Genomic DNA, 23,578 nt, shown 5'->3' on the forward strand with positions numbered 1-23,578 from the left:
AAGTCATTAATAAAGAGAGAGGATCCTTCTTGTCTTTTGCTGGCCGTAGCATTTGTTGGATTTTCTTTGTGGGTCTGTAGATGGGGTTGTTGTATGTCTTTCGGGCTGTGTGGCCATGTTCCAGAAGTATTCTCTCCTAGGAGAGAATATTTCTGGAACATGGCCACACAGCCCGAAAGACATGCAACCCTGTGATGCCAGCCATGAAAGCCTTCGACAACACACTGGTCTGTAGATGATTTGTAGGTTGTGCTTCTTCATCAGTTTGCCTATGCGGTCCCTATGTAGACTTGTCCACAGCTGCATGGCATACGGTAGACTCCTAGAGAAGAGAGAGGATCCCTCTTGTCTTTTGCTGGCCGTAGCATTTGTTGGATTTTCTTTGTGGGTCTGTAGATGGGGTTATTGTATGTCTTTCGGGCTGTGTGGCCATGTTCCAGAAGTATTCTCTCCTAGGAGAGAATATTTCTGGAACATGGCCACACAGCCCGAAAGACATACAACAACCCTGTGATCCCGGCCATGGAAGCCTTCGACAACACACTGGTCTGTAGATGGTTTGTAGGTTGTGCTTCTTCATCAGTTTGCCTATGCGGTCCCTATGTAGACTTGTCCACAGCTGCATGGCATACGGTAGACTCCTGCAGAGGAGAGAGGATCCCTCTTGTCTTTCGCTGACCGTAGCATTTGTTGGATTTTCTTTGTGGGTCTGTAGATGGCTTGTAGGTTGTGCTTCTTCATCAGTTTGCCTATGCGGTCCCTATGTAGACTTGTCCACCATCCTTCCCATGCAGGGCATCGCCTCCCTCACGCATTTCCATCAGCCAGTGAGGGAGAGGGACCCTGCGCAGCGGCCCATTAGGCCTCGGGGCGCTCCTCGATTTGCTCGCCACCCTCCCCCACTCCCTCGCTCTTTCCTCAGCCCGCCCGCCCGCCCGCGGCGCATTGGCTTCAGGCGCCGAACATGGAAGCGGAGGCAATCCCTGCCGCGGCCTGGAGGGGGCGCGCCGAAGCGGGGACCTTTCCGTGCTGTGTACAAAGCCCTTCCCCGCCTCTCTCTCTCTCTCTCTGTCGCTTGAGGGTGAAGTGGGGAAGGCGCAGGAAGAGAGAGTGGCGTTCGTTCTCTGGGCAGAGGAAGGGGAAGCGCGCGGGTCTTGTTCCGTCATCTCGATGCCTCGCGGGCTGCTCTCGTGAGGGAGGCTCGGCTGCCCTGACAGAGCGAGCCAGGCGCCCCGCCGTGTTGACAGGAGGAGGAAGCCGTCCTTCCCTCCTCTCGCCCGCATCCCTGGAGGAAGCGAAGGGGAAGAGGGGCTGAGGGCACCCTCCTCTTCCTCCTCTTCCTCTTCCTCCTCCTCCTGGCGATGTGGGTCCGCTTGTGAGAGGGTTGGGGGGCCGCCCTCCCTTCCCCGCCGCCTCTGGGAAGGCGAGAGGAGCCGCCGCCGCCGCTGCCGCAGAGGCCGCAGGCATCGCTTGTGAGGGGAGAGAGAGAGCGAGCGAGGAGGAAGAAGAAGGGGGAAAAGGAACGCTGAAGGAGGAGAAGGAACCTTTCCTGGCAAGATGGCCGACTTGGAGGCTGTGCTCGCCGACGTGAGCTACTTGATGGCCATGGAGAAGAGCAAATCCACTCCCGCCGCCCGGGCCAGCAAGAAAATCGTCCTCCCTGAGCCCAGGTGAGAGAGAGAGAGAGGAAGGAAGGACGGGGAAATCAGGCATGCAGGCAGGTGTGGGGCCCACGCGGGAAAGCGGACTCGCGTGGATCTGCGTGGGAAGCGGAGCGGCAGAAGCCCCTTCCTGCTGTGGAAGGGATTTGCGGGTTTCCATAGCACAGGCACGGGCAAACTTCGGCCCTCCAGGTGCTTTGGATTACACATACAACAACTCCCACAATTCCTAACTGTCTACTGCAAGTCGCTTCTGGTGTGAGAGAATTGGCCCTCTGCAAGGACGTTGCCCAGGGGACGCCCGGATGTTTTGATGTTGTTACCATCCTTGTGGGAGGCCTCTCCCATGGCCCCACATGGGACCTGGAGCTGACAGAGGGAGCTCATCCACGCTCCCATCGGATTCGAACTACCTACCTGTTGGTCAGCAGTCCTGCCGGCCCAGGCATGGGCAAACTTGGGCTCTCCAGGTGTTTTGGACTTCAACTCACACAATTCCTAACAGCCAGTAAGCTGTTAGGAATTGTGGGAGTAGTAGTCCAAAGCACCTGGAGGGCCCAAGTTTGCCCATGCCTACCATAGCAGCATCGCGGGGCGAAAGCGCTCCCCGAAGTGGCACCTTGTTGCGTTACCAACATGGGTTCGTGATTATGATGGCTTGCCAGGGCGCTTTCCCCTGTGGCCCGGTCTATCAATTTTCTTAGTTTCTATACAATATTTACATTGGCTTTGCCTCTTTCTATCCGTTCTATAGAGGAGCCCCTGGTGGGTTAAATCAGGCATTGGCAAACTTGGGCCCTCCAGGTGCTCTGGACGGAATTGTGGGAGTTGAAATCCAAAACACCTGGAGGGCCCAAGTTTGCCCATGCCTGGGTTGAACCCTTGTGCTGGCAGGACTGCTGACCAATAGGTCAGTGGTTTGAATCTGGGGAGAGCGTGGATGAGCTCCCTCTGTCAGCTCCAGCTCCCCATGCAGGAACATGAGAGATGCCTCCTAAAAGGATGGTAAATAAAGGACGTCCCCTGGGCAACATCCTTGCAAACAACCAATTCACCAGAAGCGACTTGCAGTTTTTCAAGTTGCTCCTGACACACACAAAAAACACAAATCAGTATGTCTTCCATTTATTTTAATGTTTTATCCTTCTGTGTGTCCTCCCAAATTACATATGCTATAATCTCAGATTGGATCTGATCATAAATATAGTTATTCCAATGGTCTAGAGTCCTTTTTTATTTTTCCATCCCTAGGCTATTACAGCAGTTTGGGACTGCCTTATATCAGGCATGGGCAAACTTGAGCCCTCCTGGTGTTTTGGACTGCAACTCTCACAATTCCTAACAGCCAGTGGGAGTTGTAGTCCAAAATACCCAGAGGGCCGAAATTTGCCCATGCCTACCTTATATGATCGCCTTGCATTATATGTAAACCTTTAATGGGTCTACTAATCTGGTCACATATAATGCGGGGGTGATCATAGACCTTTAATGGGTCTGCACTGACCATCTAATGCAAGGCGATGGTATGATGCCCTTCCAAACTGTATGATATGGCATGGTAGATCCAGCCGCTGTTTCCTGATTCCTCCTTCAGCCCGGATCTCTGGATTTTATGGCCCCATGGCAGACAGATACTCTTCTTCCCTGTTCTCAAGGGAACAACCCTCCTTCCTCCACCCGTTTTCTTCCCTCCAAATGTCAACATCTCCCCGCTCAAGCTCATCGCAGTCCTTTCTTGGTATCTTGTCTGCAATTGTTAACCCCTGCAAGGAGGAGGGGGGAATAAACCAAGCTCACTCTGTTGAAGTGCTGTTTTCCAGACCAGGCTCTTTCTACATTGACATGGTGTTTTTTCAGAGCCTCTGAATGTTTTCCTTCTGAAGAGGATACACAGCCTGGCTCTGGCAGTCGTGCCCCGGGGTCATCCTCGTGATACCCTAACCACTGCCTTCTCTTTCTTTCTTGGCATTCACTGCACAGGCAGTGGGGCCTTTGTTGCTTGTCAAAAATAAATTGCTCCCGATGTTTGTGTACGAGAGCAGAGAGGGCACCTAGCAGTATGTTTCTGGGGGTCCCTTGCAGGATCGTCCCTGGCTCCCAGGCCTCCTTCCACTGTCCTTGATGCTGTTCTGAATGCAAGGGAGAATGGAGGGTGGCAAACATTGCAGCTCTGTGCAAAAGCACTGCAAGGTCACGGACGTGCAGCTTGTCTTAAGAGGAAATGTATGTGGCAAGGGCTCTGATTAATATTATGGCTCTCATTCACAAAAGGTAGAAGGGGGGATTTTAGAGCATTGATCCCCACAATTCTGTCTGGTGATCCATATTGGTCAGAGGATCACGGTTCAGTTTGACTAACTCATAGCTCTGAGTGCATTCACACTGTAGAATTAATGCTGTTCAACACCATTTTAACTGCCATGGTCCAATGCTATGGGATCCTGGGAGTTGTCCTTTTATGACACTTTTAGTCTCTGCCCAAGAGAACTGAGGCCCTTTCCACACAGCTGAATAAAATCCCACATTTTCTGCTTTGAACTGGAATATATGGCAGTGTGGACTCAGATATCCCAGTTCAAAGCAGATATTGTGGGATTTTCTGCATGGCTGTGGGATACATGGCTGTGTGGAAGGACCCTGATGCTTCACCAAGCTACAACGGTTGTGATTCCATAGCATTGAACCATGGCATTTCATGTGGTTCAGACAGCATTAATTCTGCAGTTTATACATAACCTCTGCTTTCCAGAGGCAGCATGGGTGAGTCTGAGAGATGTCCTATACCCTCAATGCTTAGGCCCAAAGGGCAAGGCCTCCTCTTTCTTTACCCCATCATTCCACCTTCATGTGACACCTTGGTGTACACTGCCCTTCCCCTCTCCAGCAAGTCACCATGGCTTTTCTGAGCTAAGGGGCAAGTCTGTGGAGATAGAGCTTCCCCTACCATTGAAGGAAAGCCAGGTGATGGTCTCTGAGGAAGATCAAAAGGAACTCTTGGAGCAAGGAATGGCAGCCATTCTTTCAGAGGATAAAGCAAACATGTTGCCATGGCAGTCCCAGCAGTCTTTGTGCTCTTTATATGGCTGCTGCTTTTTAGTGTTGAAGTGCCCACGTGGTAACTTCTTAGGTGACATTGTGCAACCTTAAGAGAAAATCTTTTGAAGGGAAACCAAACAGCTTCTTAGTTGCTCCCCATATCAGCCAGCAGTTTCCCCACAGAGGCCTTCCTTGGTCTGAGTCACATAGCTTTGAGGGCATCTTAGGAGTACTATCTTGAAGCTCCAGAGCTAAATTTTATTTGTCCAGCCTCATTCAGCTTTGTGTAACCTCTCACTCAGCCACTTCTGTGCCAAAACCACACATAACTTGCCTGTTTGCTCCTCTCATCTGAACACTAACAAGAGCTAAGTTGGATCAGACCCAAGCCCTATGGAGTCTTGCATTCTCACAATAGTCATTCAGAGGCATGCCACCTTGGCAGAAGATAGCTGTCATGACTACTAGGCATAAGAACTGTATCCTCCATTAATTTGGCTAATTCTTTTTAAAGCCATCTGGTTTGGTGCATTCTGAAGAAGTACTTCCTTTTATCTGTGCTAAATGTCCCATAATTTAACTTCCCTGGTTGACCTTGGGTTCCAGCATGAGAGAATGAAAATAACTTCACCCTCCAGACTTTCCCTTTCTTGTACATATTATACAGCACTGTCGTGTCATCAATCCCCCCCCCCCCAAGCCATTCCTCATTTGCTCTGGCCCATGTCATGTTTTTATGGCTCTCCTGTACCCTTTTCAGCTTTATATTTGCATAAAGCATTAGCCATTTTTTCAGGGGTGGAGAAATAAGAGATAATCTTGACAGTGGATCAAATTACAGAAGGAGACAATTGTGACACTTGCCTATTAGGAAAAAAGGACAACTTTAAAATAGTCAAAAGATTGGCTTGCCAATGTGGGAAGCAAGGCCATGCTCTGTGAAGAAGACTATAGGGATTTAAAAGCCTAAAGGAAAACCTTGTCATAGTCCGAATAGGGAGCTTACTGAGGTGCAGAAATAATCCCACCTGCTGGGCTAATGAGCGTAGTAGCATGGGGATGTAAGACAAATGCAGAGCTTTGCTAGTTTAGGTTCAAGACATCAACTGGAAAATGAAATTGGAAATTAGTTCTTTTACAGAGAGGATGGGAAAATCCATACCTGCTGTTTCACCTCGTCTTGGTATAGGAAACTTTCATTTTGAAGTATGATCCACCACCACTCCCACTACCCCTGCTCTCCATTGTGGAAGCTATTGAGGATGAAAACAGTGGAAATGCCAAAATCGGCTAGAATTGAATAGAACACAATAAGGTGGAGGCTGAAGGAATTCTTAATTCCCCTCATCTGAACAAATTGAATGCACAGGCCTCGGGCATAGCCAAGATGAAATCATAAAATGGAGGAAAGTGAGTTTGGATGAGAAAAGGAACAGAGTACCTTTTCTGTATTACAGTGTAGAAATCTTGCACTTTATTTCTTACATGATTTGGCAGTCATTGAGATGTAAAAAAATCAAACCACCATAAGATACCAAAACCCACACCTTGGTCACTGGAAATTAAATGCCCCTCCCCAACTCACTGGAAATTCAGTTTACATTCTCCATTCTACCCCATAGTATCAGGTTTGACAAGATCTTACTTAACCCTTTTCTTATATATCAGAAAGACTAGGAACAAGATTCTGAAGGTGATTTTGTTTCTTCTAGTATTAATTTCTCTACTTGTCTTAAGGAAGTTATGCTCTTGGCAGCAGACTGCTCTACACAGATTGTGTGTGTACCTGTCAATTTCACAAATTTCAAAGGGTTTTCTTAGATAAAGACTACTCAGAGGTGAGTTTGCCAGTTCCTTTCTCTAAAATACAGCCTGTAACACCTAGTATTCATTGGTGGTCTCCCAACCAAATGCCAAGCAGGACTGACTCTGCTTAGCTTTAAAGATCAAATTATCTTTATGATATTTAAACATTACTGTGCTGTATTTCTCAGAGACAGGGTATTCACAGTGCATCATTATATAGATAGATGTGACTTACAGAAACCACAAGCAGGATAGTTTTAGCACACTCTCATTTTCATGGGCAGTTGATCTAGTGACTTCCTTTAAAAATATGTATCTTGAAAGTGTGGAGGACGTTCAATATAGAGCACATTGCCAGAGTTGAAAGTTCTCCAAAGCTTATTTTCCAACTGAAGTAGAAATAGAGGCCCATCTTCAGTAGGCTGAGGGCATAGATTCTGTAGAAGAAACCTCAGCGGAACTGCTGGAAAGACAGCATATGGTAGGTTGTGTCCATAATTGTATTAGCAGGAATGTATACATTTTTGTTACTTTTGTCTTCTAAGGTGATGGAGAAATGGAAGGTGCAGTCCAGATGTTGTTGAATTGCACCCCATCACCTCTAGCTAGTGGTGAGGAGTGGTATATTTGCAGTCCAACTTTAGGAGGTCCATACGTTCCCAGCACTGCACTGAGTATTTCAATTGCAGTGTTTACTTCACAACAGTCTTTTAATAGTAGTAGTAGTAGTAGTAGTAGTAGTAGTAGTAGTAGTAGTAGTAATAATAATAATTTTATTTCTTACCAGCCTCTCCTTGAGACAGGTTACAGAATAAATAAAACATATAAACATTGTAAAAAATACTACAATACACATATTAAAATGTATTTCTCTAAAATACATGTTAAAATACACAAAACAGAGATTAAAGAAAGGACACCCGCTTAAAATTCATGCTTAAAGACTGGCTGAGTAGACCTGCCAGAAGAGATAGGCCTTTGCATTATTTTTACATTCTGACAGCTCATTTAGCTGTCGGAGTTCTTCCAGCAGATCATTCCACAGTCTCAGGGCAGCTGATGAAAGGGTCCTCTGGGTGGTGATTGCCACTTTTGAAGTGGATTAGACCAGCATTTGTCATCTGTGGAATCTATAGGTATTTGGGACTTCAGCTCCTTCCCAAAGCCAGATAATACAGCTGGTGTTCAGAGATTTGGAGAACAGAAATTCAAAACATTAGGAAAATCAAGGGTTGAGAACAACAAAATTAGACCAAATACTGCAACTCTACCACAACTACTCACTGAGTGAGGATTTGAATCTAGATTTCATCCAAGCCTTTCCCCCTATCATGAAAGCGAAGAACTGGAGGAACTGGCTAATATATGTCACAAGAGGAAGCAAATGAAACTGAGAAATGGTCTTGGTGCTATGTTTATTTATTGCATGATATCTCACTTCCAATGATGTAAAGGTCCACCTACTTAGCTCCTCTCTATCTCTTCATAGCAACAATCTTGGGGTTAGGTTAAGCTGAGCTTGTCCCCTGGGTGGGTTTCATGGCTCAGAGTAGTTCATCTCTCTTCAGCTTAGTGTGGTATGTTACTGACTTTTCCATAGAGGAGAATCAGGGGTCAGGAAAAATAAGGCCACCTTGTCTCCTACTAAGGAACACCTAAGTCCCGTCCCCCCCATCAACCTCCTTTGATAAGCTCTGACTACTTTTCCTCCTCTAGCATCATGTTTGTGTGGTGCAGTGTCTCACGTCTTTCCTGCCAAATCCACAGGCTTGTACCAGAAGAAGAGATGGGTTTCTGCTGCCAGCAAAAGATGTCACCTTAGATTGTTGATCTGTTGGATCTGCTGCAGTGTAAGCAGATGCCATAGAGAATAAGAATTCTTGTAACCTATGTCCTGAGTTTTTGCACCTTCCATAGCTTTGTCTTTTCTCATAGGTTTTTATAGGGGTTGAATGAATGACTTTTATTGTTATGGTCCCAGTCCAAGAGTATGGTGTTGGAATTTTGTCAAACCAGTGTGGGTTATCATATTGATGAGAAGACAGAATTCAGATGCAGAGGGGTCATTGGGGTGAGGGCGAAGCTATTTTAAAAGGGGTAAGGAGATTTTGCTGTGCTCGTTGCTGCAGTACGCAATGTTGTTTTCCTGTCAAGGGAACCGAAATATTTTTTGTGCATTCATTTCCTTTCCTTGTGATTGGGTATGAAGCCAACCAGTGTTCCCTGCAGTCAGGCTCTCTTGTCTTCCAATCCACAAGAGCATAAAGATGGAAATAATAATAATAAACCAGCTTCGATGCCCAGGGATACTCGCAAGCAACTTCCCACTTCCTCCCCAATGGCCTTTCAGCGAATAAAAGCATTGTCAACAGCTGGCTGATTATTTTTAGTAGTAACTGCCTCTCATTAAGAGTCTGTGTAAGGAACTCAAAGGAGTTGACTTTCTCCACAGCCCTCCTTTGCTTTGATCTTGTATCCTATCTTACTAAAGGAGAAACTGAGGCAGGAATAAGCACATCTGGACCAGATCTCTAAAGTCTTGGGTATCAATCCCATATCAGACAACTGTCTTTGGAAGGGCCACCATTAGTCCTGTAAATACAAGTGTATAATCTGTTTTCTAGACTTTCCACCAAAAGGCACATGCTGGTCATCTGTGACTTGGAACAAACCACTTCTTATAAACCTTTCCTTTTCTGCTTGCCTGGAGTAGATGCTTGTTCATCAGAAGTGAACAAGATGCTTTTTTTTTTTTTTTGCAAATCTGGTTTAAATGAAGCTGTAGGGTTTTGTTTTGTTTTTTTTTTGGGGGGGGGGGGGGCAGAGCAATTGTCCCAGAGCTTGGAGACCCAGGTTCAACTCCCTGCTCAGCACAGAAAGGGAATGCCTGCCTACCTTACCAGGATGCTAGAAGAATAACCAGATAAAGAATGTTAACTCTTTTTTTTCTACACAAGGCACTTTATGTAATAATATTAATAGTATCATTCAGCTGGTCCTGCCCCCTGGAGAGGGTTGTCATGGAAATGTTTGAGACACATTATCCCAATCCTATAGCAGCAGCAGGCACAAGAAATACATCCATCCTCCTCTCTACCTCTACTCAATCATAGGATCTTCTTTTCCTATGACTGGGTAGGCCCTGTAGGTCATTAATGTGAAGCTTCAGAGCCCTTATAAATATCACCTTTCCTGTGTACCAAAGAAAAGTCTCCTGTTTCATAATAACCCTAGAAGGGGACTGCTGAGGCCTAAACAACTCCTGTTATTTACTAGTGGACAAAATCCAAGAAACTATTCATTTGGCTTCTTTCCCTTTGGGAACAGAAGCAAATGTCTCATCGAGTCAGGCAAAGCTTTGCCCCCCTAGGGGGAATCCCTGGCCTTAACCCTCACAGCATTGTTAATACTGTTCTCCTGTAGGGGCCAGAATCAAACTCAGGCAGAAAATACTATATTTACTGTTCAGCAAATCTTTTTGGACAGGGAAATAAATAAAGAATATCTTTCTGCCATCCTCTAAGGATGATGCAATGCTCTCTCCAAACCAAGTCTTCTGTTCTCTCTGTTTCCCAATTGATAGTGTGGGGTTGTTTGGTACTATTTGTTTTGTTTATTTTGTTTTGAGATCTTGTACTTAGATCTAGGTTTTGTACCTAAAATTTGGAGTAAGCTGCTTATACATTTTGCAGAACAAAATGATATGTTCCCCCCCCCCCACCAGATTATACTGCTTGAGACAAGGGACCTCTATCTTTAAAAGCTTTTCAGTATGGAAAGCTGGAAAGGAAGGAATCGTGTCACAGGGAAGAGCTGCCATCTCGTATTCTTTTTTTCTATGAAGAGATTTCCCATGAGAAAGCATTCAGAATGCAACCACTGTGGGTCCTCTTCCCCATACCCAGAAAGACACCTGCAGCCTGAAAGATCCCAGGGAAGCTTTACCAATAGATTCTGATTGTATCAAAATGGTAACAAGGTATTTCAGACAAAAAATACCAAGAAGCATAGAAGATTAGCACTGCTGTTACTGCTTTTTGCACCACAGTTACTGTGCCACCTGCATTGCTCCTCCATATTAGCAAGGATCTGTACAATGAATGGGGGGATTGTAGGTGCCAGGAACGCTGACTCTGCAGCACTTGTCAAGTGATCCAATAAGCACACTGTCGGCTTTCTCACACAAGCCTCCGTCTAGAAGTTGAACCAGCATTGAAAAAAATAGGCATATTTTGTTGTGAACAGATCCTCCTTATGTCTGTGGAATATCTTTATAAGTAAACAAAGTTAGAAGCAAATAACTGAAAATAATTCCATGGAGTTTTCAAATAAACACAATTAACAAAATTGGGAATTGTGAATGCATTTTTTCTTGCTCTTTTATGAGGTAGAAACAAGTGCTCACACTTGAGGTTCCTCAGGATGTAATCTGTCATGAGGTAAACAAGGGCATGAACATTTCTTCACAGAGGTGTTTTATGTTCTGCTTGGCCAGTTAATATCTACAAGAGAGATGCAATCATAGCCCATCTCAGAAAAAAAAATCCCAAACAAATGATTCCAAAACAGAGTTTCAATTCTTTGTCATACATTAACCTAGCAAGCCTTCTGTCTTGCAGCCAGACAGTCTATAGTGTTTTCCCTGCTGCCAGATAGAAGTCTTGCCAATTCATCTTTGAAATTAGTCAGTGTACTTTTGGACCTTGAAACTGCAGGTTCGTTCTCTACCCAAGGATATTCCTTCCTGAGTTTTTGCTTGGCATTCTGTATGTGTGGTTTTCCTAGTCATTAAAAACAAAAACTAAGTAGATGAGCAAAAAAATTACCTTCAGTGAGTGCATTCAGAATATGCTTCCTTAGCATCTAGTTGGCTTGTCTACTTCTATAGTCAGGACTCTTCCCATTTTATTCAAGTTTAGATCTATCAAACTGTGTTTTTGTTTTGTTTTGAAGGCTTTTAAGTTTATTTCTGTTCCAAATCTTCTGGATGTTAATGTACTCTAGAAGAGTCAGACTTTTTACAAATCAGACAAATTGTTCCACCTACTAAGAATGGCCATGCACCACCATCCACAGATTCGAGAAAGGTATTGATCTATCAATTTGTGTCTGGAGATGAGATGTTGTCTTCTCAGTCTTTCTGGTTCTGCTTCTAACTAGTTCCAGGGGAGATCAGATATTCTTCCGTAAAAAGCCAGAGGAATGAAAGATAGAATATCCTGTAGTGGAGTTTCTGTATCTTAAAGTTTGAGAAAGTTACTTTTTGGGCTACAGTTCTTAGAATCTTCCAGTGGTCAGACTAGCTGTGATAATCTGGCAGTTGTAATTCAAACAAAAAGTTAAATTCCCAAGTCATATTTTATCCCTAGGCTTTTGCTGGTGTTGCTGTTGAGAATGGTTCTTTCATGCAGCTTTCCTCTTGAAGTGTTGGACTCATTTCTTTTGTCTTCCAACATAACCATTGGACATTCTGGTGGAGAGATGAGGTCTTAGTCTTGTCCAATGTCCAGAGGGCACAAAATTGAAGAAAGCTGCTTAGAAAGGAATAGTGTACTCTGCCTGTTACAGCAAAAATAACAAAGTCTCAAGTAGTATCTAAAAGACCCCCCCCCCATGTAAAGCAAAATGCATCTAGAGATAGATATGCCAAGATAGAAAGGGGTTTTCCAAGTTAATCTCCCTTTTGTGCTTTCTCTCCTGACAGTATCCGCAGTGTTATGCAGAAATACCTAGAGGACCGGGGTGAGGTGACCTTTGAAAAGATATTTTCTCAGAAGATTGGTGAGTATGATATTATTTTTGCCTTGGTCATGACTTCGAAGAGACACAGTTCTCTAAGGTTGTGGGAGCATCACAGAAGGAGGATATTTCAATAGGGCTAGGTGCATGCCAGAGCTGTTGTGGAGGTGGCTTACTTGATATATGAATTTGACCTCTTCTTCGGATTTCTTGACTTTATGACAGAGAGAAATTGTGATAGGTACACTGGGTTAGGGGGATGCTCACCTCACTGAATCTGCCTTTACAATCTATCAATTGAAAGTCTGGTGTGGCTATTTTCATTTGTAGTACAGATTAGCAAGTATATTATAAATGCTGACATTGATTGAAAGTGAGTTCCATAGCCTTGACCACTGCATTTCAATAAAGATAAGATTCTATTCACTCTCCCACCAAGGTTTGAGTATTGTTTCAAAGTCATTTTTAGGAGGTCCCTCCAAGTTAGCAGGCGTTTGACATCTAGAAGAAGAGGAGTGGTTTTGTGAAATATGAAAGACAATGAAAACCACAAAATCAGGAGAAAAATACATTCCCCAATATGTTTGCTTTTATCTGACGCATGCCCAGCCATCTTAGAAAATACTGTGATTTCTTAATCAGGGGCAGGTTGATAAATCACTTGTGCATCCAACCTGTATTTGAGAAGTCCTCAAACACTGAGAAAGTGCACAGATTCATTAGCAACCTGTTCCTGATTAAGCAATAGCAATATTTTCTGAAATCTTGTTCTTATCCCATTGTATTGGTAAATACTGTACATAGGAAGGCAATGATCTTATGCTTTTAACAGTTGTGTGAGAGGGAATTTTGGAAGACAAGGCCTCCTGGCGGCATTATTCTACAAAACTGATAAGCACTGCTCTTGCCTGAAATAAGCCATATAAACCCTCCCTTTCTTTGAGCATGGTTAACTTTATATACCATGCTCAATTTGTAAACTGTGAAACGCTTGGAGGGGATGAACTGAAAGCTAGACAAATTGGGGAAGAGCGGGTGTTGCCGAAGTCAGCAGACTAATTCTACTTCCTCTTGTGCAGTCTATGAGAGTTCCTGTTCTGTCTTCTATTGTTAATCAGGAGACTGTTTGCTTTTCTTAAGTGACATTGGAAGAGAAATGATTTTTAACACACCTGGTTAGGGACACGTGGTTCTCCAAATCTTATTAAATGTGATGCCATTCAGACTTTGCCAAGGGATAGTGGGAGTTATTATCTAGCCCCTTCTGGAGATCCACACAGTTCCCAACCCTGGATTAACTCCTAACAGTTAGGATGAAGGGTGGATCTTGGACCCTAATATTTTCTTATCACATTAAGCAGCAGAGATTCTGCATCTGGTGAAATTCCCTTTCTGCACAGCTCTTAATGTTACATTAGGTCATTAGGAAGTAGGGATGGCAGCAACTGTTTTCCTGGTAGAGCTCCTGTGGTGTTAACAGATGCAGAGGAATAAAAACGCAGCCACTGAAAGAACTTTGGCTCCCTAGTATATCCCTAGAAGGATGGGAACAACTTCACCTGCTCAGTTTCAGTTTGTCAGTTTGCTAAAGACCTGTATGGAAGGAAGGATTAAAAGTCACCCACATCCTGTCACTTTGTCGTTATCACAAACCAGAATAATCAAGAAGTCCTTGTTAGGAATAGCTGGAAAGAGGTTGTGGCAAAAGGGGCCAGCTAGATAAAATATGAGGAAAGTTCAGGTTTGGGAGGCTTCAGTGGTAAACTGATGAAAGACTTCTTCTGCGACACTGGCATGTTGTCCATACTGTGCGAGGTGTCTTCTTGCAAAGCTGTTTCCCCTTTCCGTTACTATACCCCGCCTCTACAGGAAACACTCTTGCTTCCTCCCACACCCACGGCTCTTGTGGTTTCTGCATGACATGGCCCATTTTTAAACCCTCAGCCCGCCATGCTCTCCCTTGCTCCTTATTTCCATTGTTGCTTTCCCAACAGTGTTTTGGCTCTGCATTTTTCCCTTCTCATCTGGGGATGAGGCATGCATAGCATTGGGGAAGGGTTTAGAAGCAAGGTTTAGCCACAAGCTGAGCTAAAGGTTAACGAACGTGTCTCTCAGCCTGAGAGGATGGAGAGTATATTTATTTATTTATTTACTACATTGGAATGGAGTTGGAAGTTCATATATGAAGCCTTGGGAAATTAGTAGCTATTCTCTCGGTGTGGGGTCAGCCTTCTTCATCAGTCTCTTTTCTTTTAGCAACTTGCTAGTGCTAGTCTGAATAAAGGTTTGTGCCTGTATTGTCTATGTTTTAAGATTACAGAAGGGTAACTTCAAGGATTATGTTTGTTTTGAGTAGATGTATACATAGACACACTGAGAAGCTGTTATAACTGACAACTAGGTATCTGCCACATATTGTACATGAACATGCTTTGGTTACAGTCACCTTCAAGCATGTGAGAGTTGTGAAGATAAGCTTTGACAGGGAACAGCAAGCAGAAACAACATACCTCTCTTTTTTTAGTTCCTTTGCTCCTGTGCTTTTAATGAAGATTTGTAAAGTTAAGCAGAGAAATCCATTCATGACGCGAAGAGCAAATGGTGAAGAAAATTTTCTCCTGTTTTAAAGAACAAGAGTGGGCCGAAAGGCTTGCCTTTGCAGAGTTGTTGTGGAGGTGGCTTACTCAAGCCTGTCGGCATATTGTGAATCCCAGGGATTTCTAAATTAGCATTTAAAATTATTATACCTTCTGAAAAATGTGAATATCAAAACGTGTATTAATCACTCTAAGAATAAATTAAATGTTCAGCAATTAGCTTTGTATGGAGAGCCATTGCTTATAATGTTAGCAAATCAAGCTTTCTTCAGTGTGGTAGTGTGTGATGATGAAAAAATCCTTCAGACATGTTGATGTTTTCCTTCTTGTATTAGTAATAAAAATACAGTCTCTTTGCATGTTAAAAAAAACATAATGGCCACCAGCTAGCTAACTTTTTTTAATAGAATGGTTTATGGAAGATCCATCCATCACTGAAACCTCCATATTTGAAGGGAGTGTATCTTTGAATAACAGATCCCACATAGACACACATATGTGGCTGGGCATTGCCACAGTCTTGTATTATGGGATTGCCAAGCTATAACCCTGAAATGTTGCATATTATCTTTTTTATGTTGAAGAAAATGGGAAGCTATAGCTTCTCTTACCTTTCACGTCTTGTGGCCTGTTCACCTGTAGATCAAAAAACAGTAACAATCATTTACCCTTTTAGCTGAATTGTATTTTGTTTCCTTGGTTTTTAAAAAAAATATACAGAACATCCAGGTTTTTACTTGGATTGCTTCCAGATGAGGTCTTTATTGTGCAGTTGCCTTTTCCCTTCAGCACAATTTTATAAGGGGTCCTGATGATGCGATCTTCCATTTTTAATCCTCCTTAGACTTGTTCTGTCTTTTTGTTTCTTGCAAACAACAAACAAAATCCATTAAGGAGGAAAAGATAGAAACGTTGTGCATTGCCTTTTAATGGTAATGCTAGGATCCTTGTACTGGGAAGCATCCCGGGGCCATCTCTTCTGCCTATGAGCGTTTCAAGAATAGAAAATATCACTGAACCACAGTTTGAAACAGAGTGTCAGATGAGAAGAATACTTTCTCTTATGTATGGGAAGTCTGATGTGTGTAATACAACAGCAACACTGTAGATTGTTTTATGAGCATTTTTACAACATGTTTTTTTTTTATTAAGCAGGGTCACTCAAAAACATTGATAATATATGGGTGGGTGGAGGATGTAGAGCCATGCATGACCTTGGAATGGGAAAAGTGCAGGTATTTTTAAAATATATTTTTGTGCCACAAAACCCCTAGAAGCTCCATAGAGTGAATAGGAGGCAATTTCCCCATGGTTTAGGATTCCTCCAAGTTACTCTAGACCCGGGGGAGGCCTTCTTTCCTGACAGAAATGATCCAGGTGCCACAACAGTGCCTGTTTTAAAAATATTTATATATATAATCTTTTTCTGGGCCTAAAATGGCATAAGGAGGCTAAATCATGTCAAGAATGCCCCCACAAGTTATGGGAGAAATCGGGGTGCATTTACGAGAGATACTTTTTGTAAGGGAATGTGGCAGGGTGTGCAGCCCCTCAAGGTCTCCAGGGAATCAATATGACCCTCAACCTGAGTCAACCATCTGGTCCTAGAGCAGGACTGCACAACATTCAACCTACAGGCTGAATGCAGCCCACAAAGAGCATCCCTGTGGCCCATGGAAGAGGCTGTGTTTCCACTTTGCTGGTGGCCCTGCCATAGGAGTGGCATGAGGCTGGCGAAGGGACAGCCTAGCCTGTTTGTTGGTCAGCCTTTCGCCTGCCTGCCTGTTTTAGAGCAGGGGTCCCCAAACTAAGGCCCGGGGGCCGGATGTGGCCCTCCAAGGTCATTTACCTGGCCCCCGCCCTCAGTTTTATAATATAATATTTTTATATCATTTTAAATAGTATAATATATTGTATATACATATAATATTGATAATAATATTATGTTATACAATATAATACTAATAATAATACCATATAATAATATTAATTATATGTTATATATTACATATATTACAGTATAGTGGTATAGTTCAATATAGTAATATATAATGCTAATATTGTGCTATGCTAATAATATAATATATTATATGTACATACAGCTGCTCTGAGTCCCCTTCGGGGTGAGAAGGGCGGGATATAAATGTAGTAAATAAATGTAGTAAATGAATAAATAAATAATTTTAGACTTAAGCTCGCCCAAAGTCTGAAATGACTTGAAGGAACACAACAATAACAATCCTAATTAACTTGACTATCTCATTGGCCAGAAGCAGGCCCACACTTCCCATTGAAATCCTGATAGGTTTGTGTTGGTTACAATTGTTTTTATTTTTTTAATATTGTATTGTTCTTTCATTGTTGTTGTTTTGCACTACAAATAAGACACGTGCAATGTGCATAGGAATTTATTCGGTTTTTTTTTTAAAATGATAATTCGGCCCCTCCACAGTCTCAAGGATTGTGGACCGGCCCTCTGCTTTAAAAGTTTGGGGACCCCTGTTTTAGAGCATAAGTGGAGAAGAACAATCCACTGTGCAATATGCCACCTTTGGAGCCATACTGGACATTTTATCAGCTCCCAGAAACTACTTCTCTGTTTAAAAAAATAACTCTAATATGTGGCAATTTTCCTTCTCCCTCTCCCCCAACTGGGTGAAAATGAAACTAGAAGGAAAATCAATTGTTTCCCTTCAATTGTTTTGTTTGATAGGAAAACCAGATCTAATTGCCTACCCCACTTCTAGAGACTGGAGCAATTACTAAACTTTGGGGAAGAAAGTAGAGGAAGTTCAGTCTTTAACTGCTAACCACTGTAATGTATCTCTTAGGGTTCCTGCTGTTCCGCGACTTCTGCTTGAACCAAGTGGAAGACGCCAAACCATTGGTTGAATTCTATGAAGAGGTGAGACCTTGATGACCAGACAGCATATTCTTGTTTTTCCAGTGTTTTCAAGCCAGGACTGCCATCTTTGGCCTAGTATGCAAAAAGTTCAGGTTCCTCGTTTAAGGTGGGGCAAGGCCCTTGGTGCAAACTATTTTCAGTATGTTAAGGAGTCCCTTTCAGAAATGGAATAGGTCTATTCCAGATGGAGGGAGGTGGAAAATGGGCATGTAGTACATCCAGTGGTGTCGTATCTGCCAGTGAAGCTTATAGAGCTGTTGTAATTGGTTCTCCTGCCACACTTCCACCACCTATAGCTCCTCAAATCTTCTCCAACAGGTTGGAAGTTTAGAAGGAAGAGAGCAGGAAGTAACCCTGTTGCTCTCGCAGGATTTAAAAGCCTAGCATATTTTTCTAGCATATTTGGGGTATGAAAAAACAGTGGTTTCTATTACCCATTGCCTTTCGATTTGGTTGCATAAATGAAGCCTTGTTCACTGCAGTGAAGTTGAATAAAAGACCCAAAAGGAAATTAATGAGAGAAGCCATCGTTTCTCCTATTTAGTTGGGAAAGTAGAGGTATGGGAGAAATCTCTGGTTTGTGGCTCAGGTAGTAGCTTTATAAACATTCTGAAAAATCTTACTGGAAGTAGAATATGTGGGTAAAAAAACTTGACAATGGCCAACATATATTATTTATCACGAGGCTGGAAATTGCATGCCTCTTCAATTATTGGACTGCAGGCTTCTACCTTTCCTCTCCATCACTAATTATGCTGGAGAGGGCTGACAAGAGTTGCAGTTTACCAACACCTGCAGGGCCATAAAGTTCTTGCATACAATTTATATGGTCAAACGCTAGGCAAAAATTCTGTGCTGTAAATATTTAATAATAATAATAATAATAATAATAATAATAATAATAATAATAATAATACTGTGTTATGTTTGTCATAATTAAACTTTTTTCCATTTTCTACAGATCAAAAAGTACGAGAAATTGGACTCTGATGAAGATCGAGCTATTAAGAGCCGCCAAATCTTTGACATGTACATCATGAAGGAGCTGTTGTCCTGCTCTCATGTGAGTGTCCTGCATGCTTTCTGTCTTGTAGTCCTTTGGTAAATGATTTAAAGCCATGTTGAAAGCACCCTGAATGAGATCCTTGAAAATATGAAGCGCCACAAACTGATTGGGAGGTGAAGTCATAGAATCATAGAGCTGGATGTGAATCCATCAACACCTAGTCCACGTCTTTGCAGTGGAGGAATGCACAACTAGAGCACTCTAGAGAGTTAGATATCTAAGCTCTATTTAAATACTGTATTTCCAACAATGGAAAGTCTGCCATCCTCAAAGGAAGTCCACCTTCTTCTAATAAAACCTAACCAGCTCCATTAGCAATTCCAAACCTTTTGCCATCTTGGTTGCCTTCTTCTGGACACATTTCCTGCTTGTCTGTATCCTTCTTAATCTGTGATACACAGTTTTTCAGCACAAGCCTGACCCAAGCATAATAAAATGGTACTCAATGTGGACAGTATATTCCCATTGATGCTTTTTGGTGCCACCATTGTTTCTCAGGCTAAGTACTTTTGAATGAGCATTAGCTAAAAAGCACACAGAAGTCCTTGAGAACGGTCCATCTCAGCTGTCGTTACATACCTTTCCTCCACTGTTGACAGTGGCTCTTTTTTCTGTTCACCGCTAGCCTTGCCCTTGGTGAATTGTTAGGCAGAGCTTGGAGCTGTTACTTTTTAAACCACAGCTCCCAGAATCTCCAGTCTTGCATAGCTAGTGACTGTGGGGAGTCTTGGCATTATAGCCCAAAAGATAATTTCCCCAAACTGTGGTCATAGGCAGCTGCCTGGGATAGTACATCATCAAATACAGAAGCCGTGCTGTAATGCCAGCAACAGATTGAATGTTTTCTCTCATTTCTTTAGCAAAGATAACTTATAGTTTTTGAGATTTTAAACTGCAATTCTCATCCCTCTCTATTTGCTATGCTGGCTAGCACTAACGATGGAACAGTTCAAAAACATATGGCGGGGCACATAAGTTGTTCAGCCCCACTTTCCTACTTCAAAACAACCTGTTCTGCTTTAAGGGATGCAGAGAAACCAGAAGTCCTATACTTCTTTTTCCCCTCCACTCTCTGGCACTATAGCTTAAAGTAGGACGAAGAGCTGGACAAAAGCTGGGCATACACGTTTATATCTTTTTTCTGTGTTTTCTCACAGCCCTTCTCCAAGACTGCTACGGAGTATGTGCAGAGCCGCCTCAGCAAAAAGCAAGTGCCACCTGATTTGTTCCAGGTAGGTCCTTCTGAATAGACTAAAATGGTCTTATCCAGTCTATCATGTCATTTGCTCCATACTGGAAATCACCAGCAGCTTTTACAACTAGCTTTTAGGTAAAGCAGAGATCTGTGATGACTAAAGATGTTTCTTCCCAGTATGTAAGTGACACATAGTATGGCTGAAAAACCTAATTCCTCACACTATCAAACCTAGAGAAACCAGACCCTTTTGAGTTCTGTCTTTGCTGCAGCATTTGTTAATATTCTCATGCCCTTGCCTGGCAAAGGTTTAACATGGGGGCAGAAACAGAACAAGTGGGTGGGTAGTTTAATGGATGGTCCTTATTCTTGTCCAACTATTTTTCCACCAGCTATACATTGAAGAGATCTGCCAGTGTCTGAATGGAACTGTCTTCCAGAAGTTCATTGAGAGGTGAGTGCTGAGAACTGTGGTCTTGTTTAGAAGTGACTTGAGGCAAAATGTTGTGCTGGGTTCAGGATTCAGCAAGGTAGTTAGGCCTCTTTTGGAAATACGTTGTTTGTTCCTACCTCTGTTCTACCTCTGCCCCAAGACATATGCAGAAGCATTCTTTTTGTACTTGTTGAACTTTCAGGTTTCCTCAGTGCTACTGATTCTTACTGATCACTAGCAAAGTGAATTTGTTATCAGCTTAGACCAGGGGTCCCCAAACTAAGGCCCGGGGGCCGGATGCGGCCCTCCAAGGTCATTTACCTGGCCCCTGCCCTCAGTTTTATAATATAATATTTTTATAATATATTGTATATATATATAATATTGATAATAATCTTATGTTATACAATATAATACTAATAGTAATACCATATAATAATATTAATTAAATGTTATATATTACATATTATATAATAGTATAGTGGTATAGTTCAATAGTTCTATATAGTAATATATAATGCTAATATTGTGTTATGCTAATAATATAATATATTGTATGTACATACAGCTGCTCCGAGTCCCCTTCGGGGTGAGAAGGGTGGGATATAAATGTAGTAAATAAATGCAGTAAATAAATAATTAATTTTAGACTTAGGCTCGGCCAAAGTCTGACATGACTTGAAGGCACACAACAACAACAACAATCCTAATTAACTTGACTATCTCATTGACCAGTAGCAGGCCCACACTTTCCATTGAAATCCTAATAGGTTTATGTTGGTTAAAATTGTTTTCATTTTTAAATATTGTATTGTTCTTTCGTTGTTGTTGTTGTTGTTGTTGCACTACAAATAAGACATGTGCAGTATGCATAGGAATTTGTTTGTATTTTTTTCAAATGATAATTTGGCCCCTCAACAGTCTGAAAGATTGTGGACCGGCCCTCTGCTTAAAAAGTTTGGGGACCCCTGGCTTAGACAGTGTGGTGTATGTGTTGGTGGTTTGCTTTCTAGCAGAATGCATGGCTGAGATATTTGCTATTTGATGGGATAGAAATGTCTACATAACAATATTGTGAGTTATTTATGGGAAATGACATGGGAAAAGGCTGGCAAATATTATCCCCCTGTTTACTGTGCAATTATGGGGAAAGACACAATTATTTGAAGGTGATTAAGTGGGACAGTGCTGTTTAAAATTTGCAAATTTACTTGAGAGTAAGGCCCACTAATTACAGTGGCCCACAGACTCCCTCTTTTTCTCTACTTTTGAATATATGTCCTCATGATCTACCTATAAGAACAAACCTGTTGAACCTATCTTGTTCGTAACTTGGCAACTGCCTGTATATACATACAGCAGTATCTTAGAGATAGAACCCAAGTCTAAACATGAAATTCATTTGTGTTTTGTATATACATAAGTGAACATTATACAAATACCTGAAGGTAATTTAATACGATATTTTAAATAATTTTGTGCATGAAACAAATTTAGTATACTATCAGAAAGGAAAGATATAATTATCTCAGCTACCCATGTGAATAATATTGTATACATTCTTTTCTAAACCTGCAGAGTTTTAATTCTTTTCCATACCCAGTTCAAGAGCATTAAAGTGAAAAAAATATCTATAAATGAAGGTTACTGGACTTGAGCAGTCTTAACAGAATGGTGTAATGAAGGAGCTTTTGAGAAATGTGCTATATTTATTGGAGATTGAAGGGGTGGGGTGTGTCAGTTCGCACACATAGATGAGAGAAAGTACATCTGTGTTCTCTCTGTCATTCTTCCTCTCTTCTGTTTTAGTGACAAATTCACACGCTTCTGCCAGTGGAAGAATGTAGAGCTGAATATCCATGTGAGTGCCTGAGGTTGGGAGGGCATTCCTGAGGGTTGGGGTGATAAGGAATGAACTGTCAAAAGATATTAAGCATATACTTGCTTCTGAACAAGGCAGAGTATAGGTTTGTAGCGCAAGGGTAGTAGCAGGGTCTTATGCCCCATATACACTGCCATATAATGCAGTTTCAGGATGCAGATCATCTGCATTAAACTGGATTATATGAGTTTACACTGCCCTATATTTCAGTTCAAGGCAGTTAATCTGCATTCTGAAACTGCTTTATATGACAGTGTAGATCTAGTCTTAGAGAACTAACTCCAGCCTCAGAAAGCTCATAGTCTTAGCAGTTATACAAAACTTGTGGCTTTCATTTCACAAATAAAATAGAAAATATAAATGAGGAGAGCTTGAACAATGAAATCAGACAGGAAATACCTTAGTGACCTTCCAGGTTTTTTTGAACTCTCACTGACCATGTTGACTGACACCTAAGAATATATAGAGGACTACAGGTAACCCTGAATCATGATTTAAATGGGGTGTGTGAATGGAGATGAGAGAAGGGGGCAGGGCAGAAGGCCATTCACATCTAGGAATACTAAGCTAGATTCCTGTAAGCTTAAGACCATCAGGAGACCTCTGTTGCTACTACAATGTTAGGGAGCAAAATGGTGTTTATTACATGGTAACATTTTTTCCCTTTTCTCCCTCTTTTTTTTTTTTAAAAAAATCTTTGTCTTGTGGGATCCAGCTGACCATGAATGACTTCAGCGTCCACCGGATCATTGGGCGTGGCGGCTTTGGGGAGGTCTACGGCTGCCGGAAAGCAGACACAGGCAAAATGTAAAACTTTTATGAGAATCCTGTGGGAACAGGCCTTGCAGGGATGGACAATCAGTACCTGGAATGCTTTTCTCACATCAGACAAAGCAGCATTTTTCAACCGAGGGGACTTCTATGGACATGTAGTAGTTTATGCTTTCTTGCAGTGTTTCTGTGTATTTAGATATACTCTTATGCAACATACCACTGTGTGAAGAAGCATCTCTACTTCACTGCAGTGAAAGTAGACATTGTTGTGTTCCTCTAAGTCATTTCCAGCGCATGGTGACCCTAAGACAAACCTAATATGACTTTTTAAAGGCAAGATTTGCTTAGAGAGGTTGGCTTTTGCCTTCCTCTGACCATGTGACTTGCACATTGCTATCCAGTGGGTTTACATTGCCAAGTGAGGATTCAAACGTTGGTCTCTGGAGTCCAACCCACTACACCATGTTGACTCTCGAAACCAGCT

General features: G+C 42.3%; 1 protein-coding gene across 1 annotated transcript in view; it reads left to right on the top strand.

The window, feature by feature from the left end:
- The first annotated feature begins 1,045 nt into the window (after window positions 1-1,045).
- The window catches only part of grk2 (G protein-coupled receptor kinase 2), a 48,127-nt gene continuing 25,594 nt past the window's right edge, over window positions 1,046-23,578 (top strand). The window contains exons 1-8 of the mRNA XM_062967182.1: window positions 1,046-1,670; window positions 12,208-12,284; window positions 17,671-17,744; window positions 18,706-18,807; window positions 19,968-20,042; window positions 20,398-20,459; window positions 22,248-22,299; window positions 23,036-23,127. Of these exons, the coding sequence (XP_062823252.1) occupies window positions 1,558-1,670; window positions 12,208-12,284; window positions 17,671-17,744; window positions 18,706-18,807; window positions 19,968-20,042; window positions 20,398-20,459; window positions 22,248-22,299; window positions 23,036-23,127 (647 nt within the window). The 5' untranslated portion in view covers window positions 1,046-1,557. The remainder of the gene's footprint in view (window positions 1,671-12,207; window positions 12,285-17,670; window positions 17,745-18,705; window positions 18,808-19,967; window positions 20,043-20,397; window positions 20,460-22,247; window positions 22,300-23,035; window positions 23,128-23,578) is intronic.

Source organism: Anolis carolinensis, chromosome 1 (genome assembly GCF_035594765.1).
Source record: "Anolis carolinensis isolate JA03-04 chromosome 1, rAnoCar3.1.pri, whole genome shotgun sequence".
Classification (NCBI taxonomy): Eukaryota; Metazoa; Chordata; class Lepidosauria; order Squamata; family Dactyloidae; genus Anolis; species Anolis carolinensis.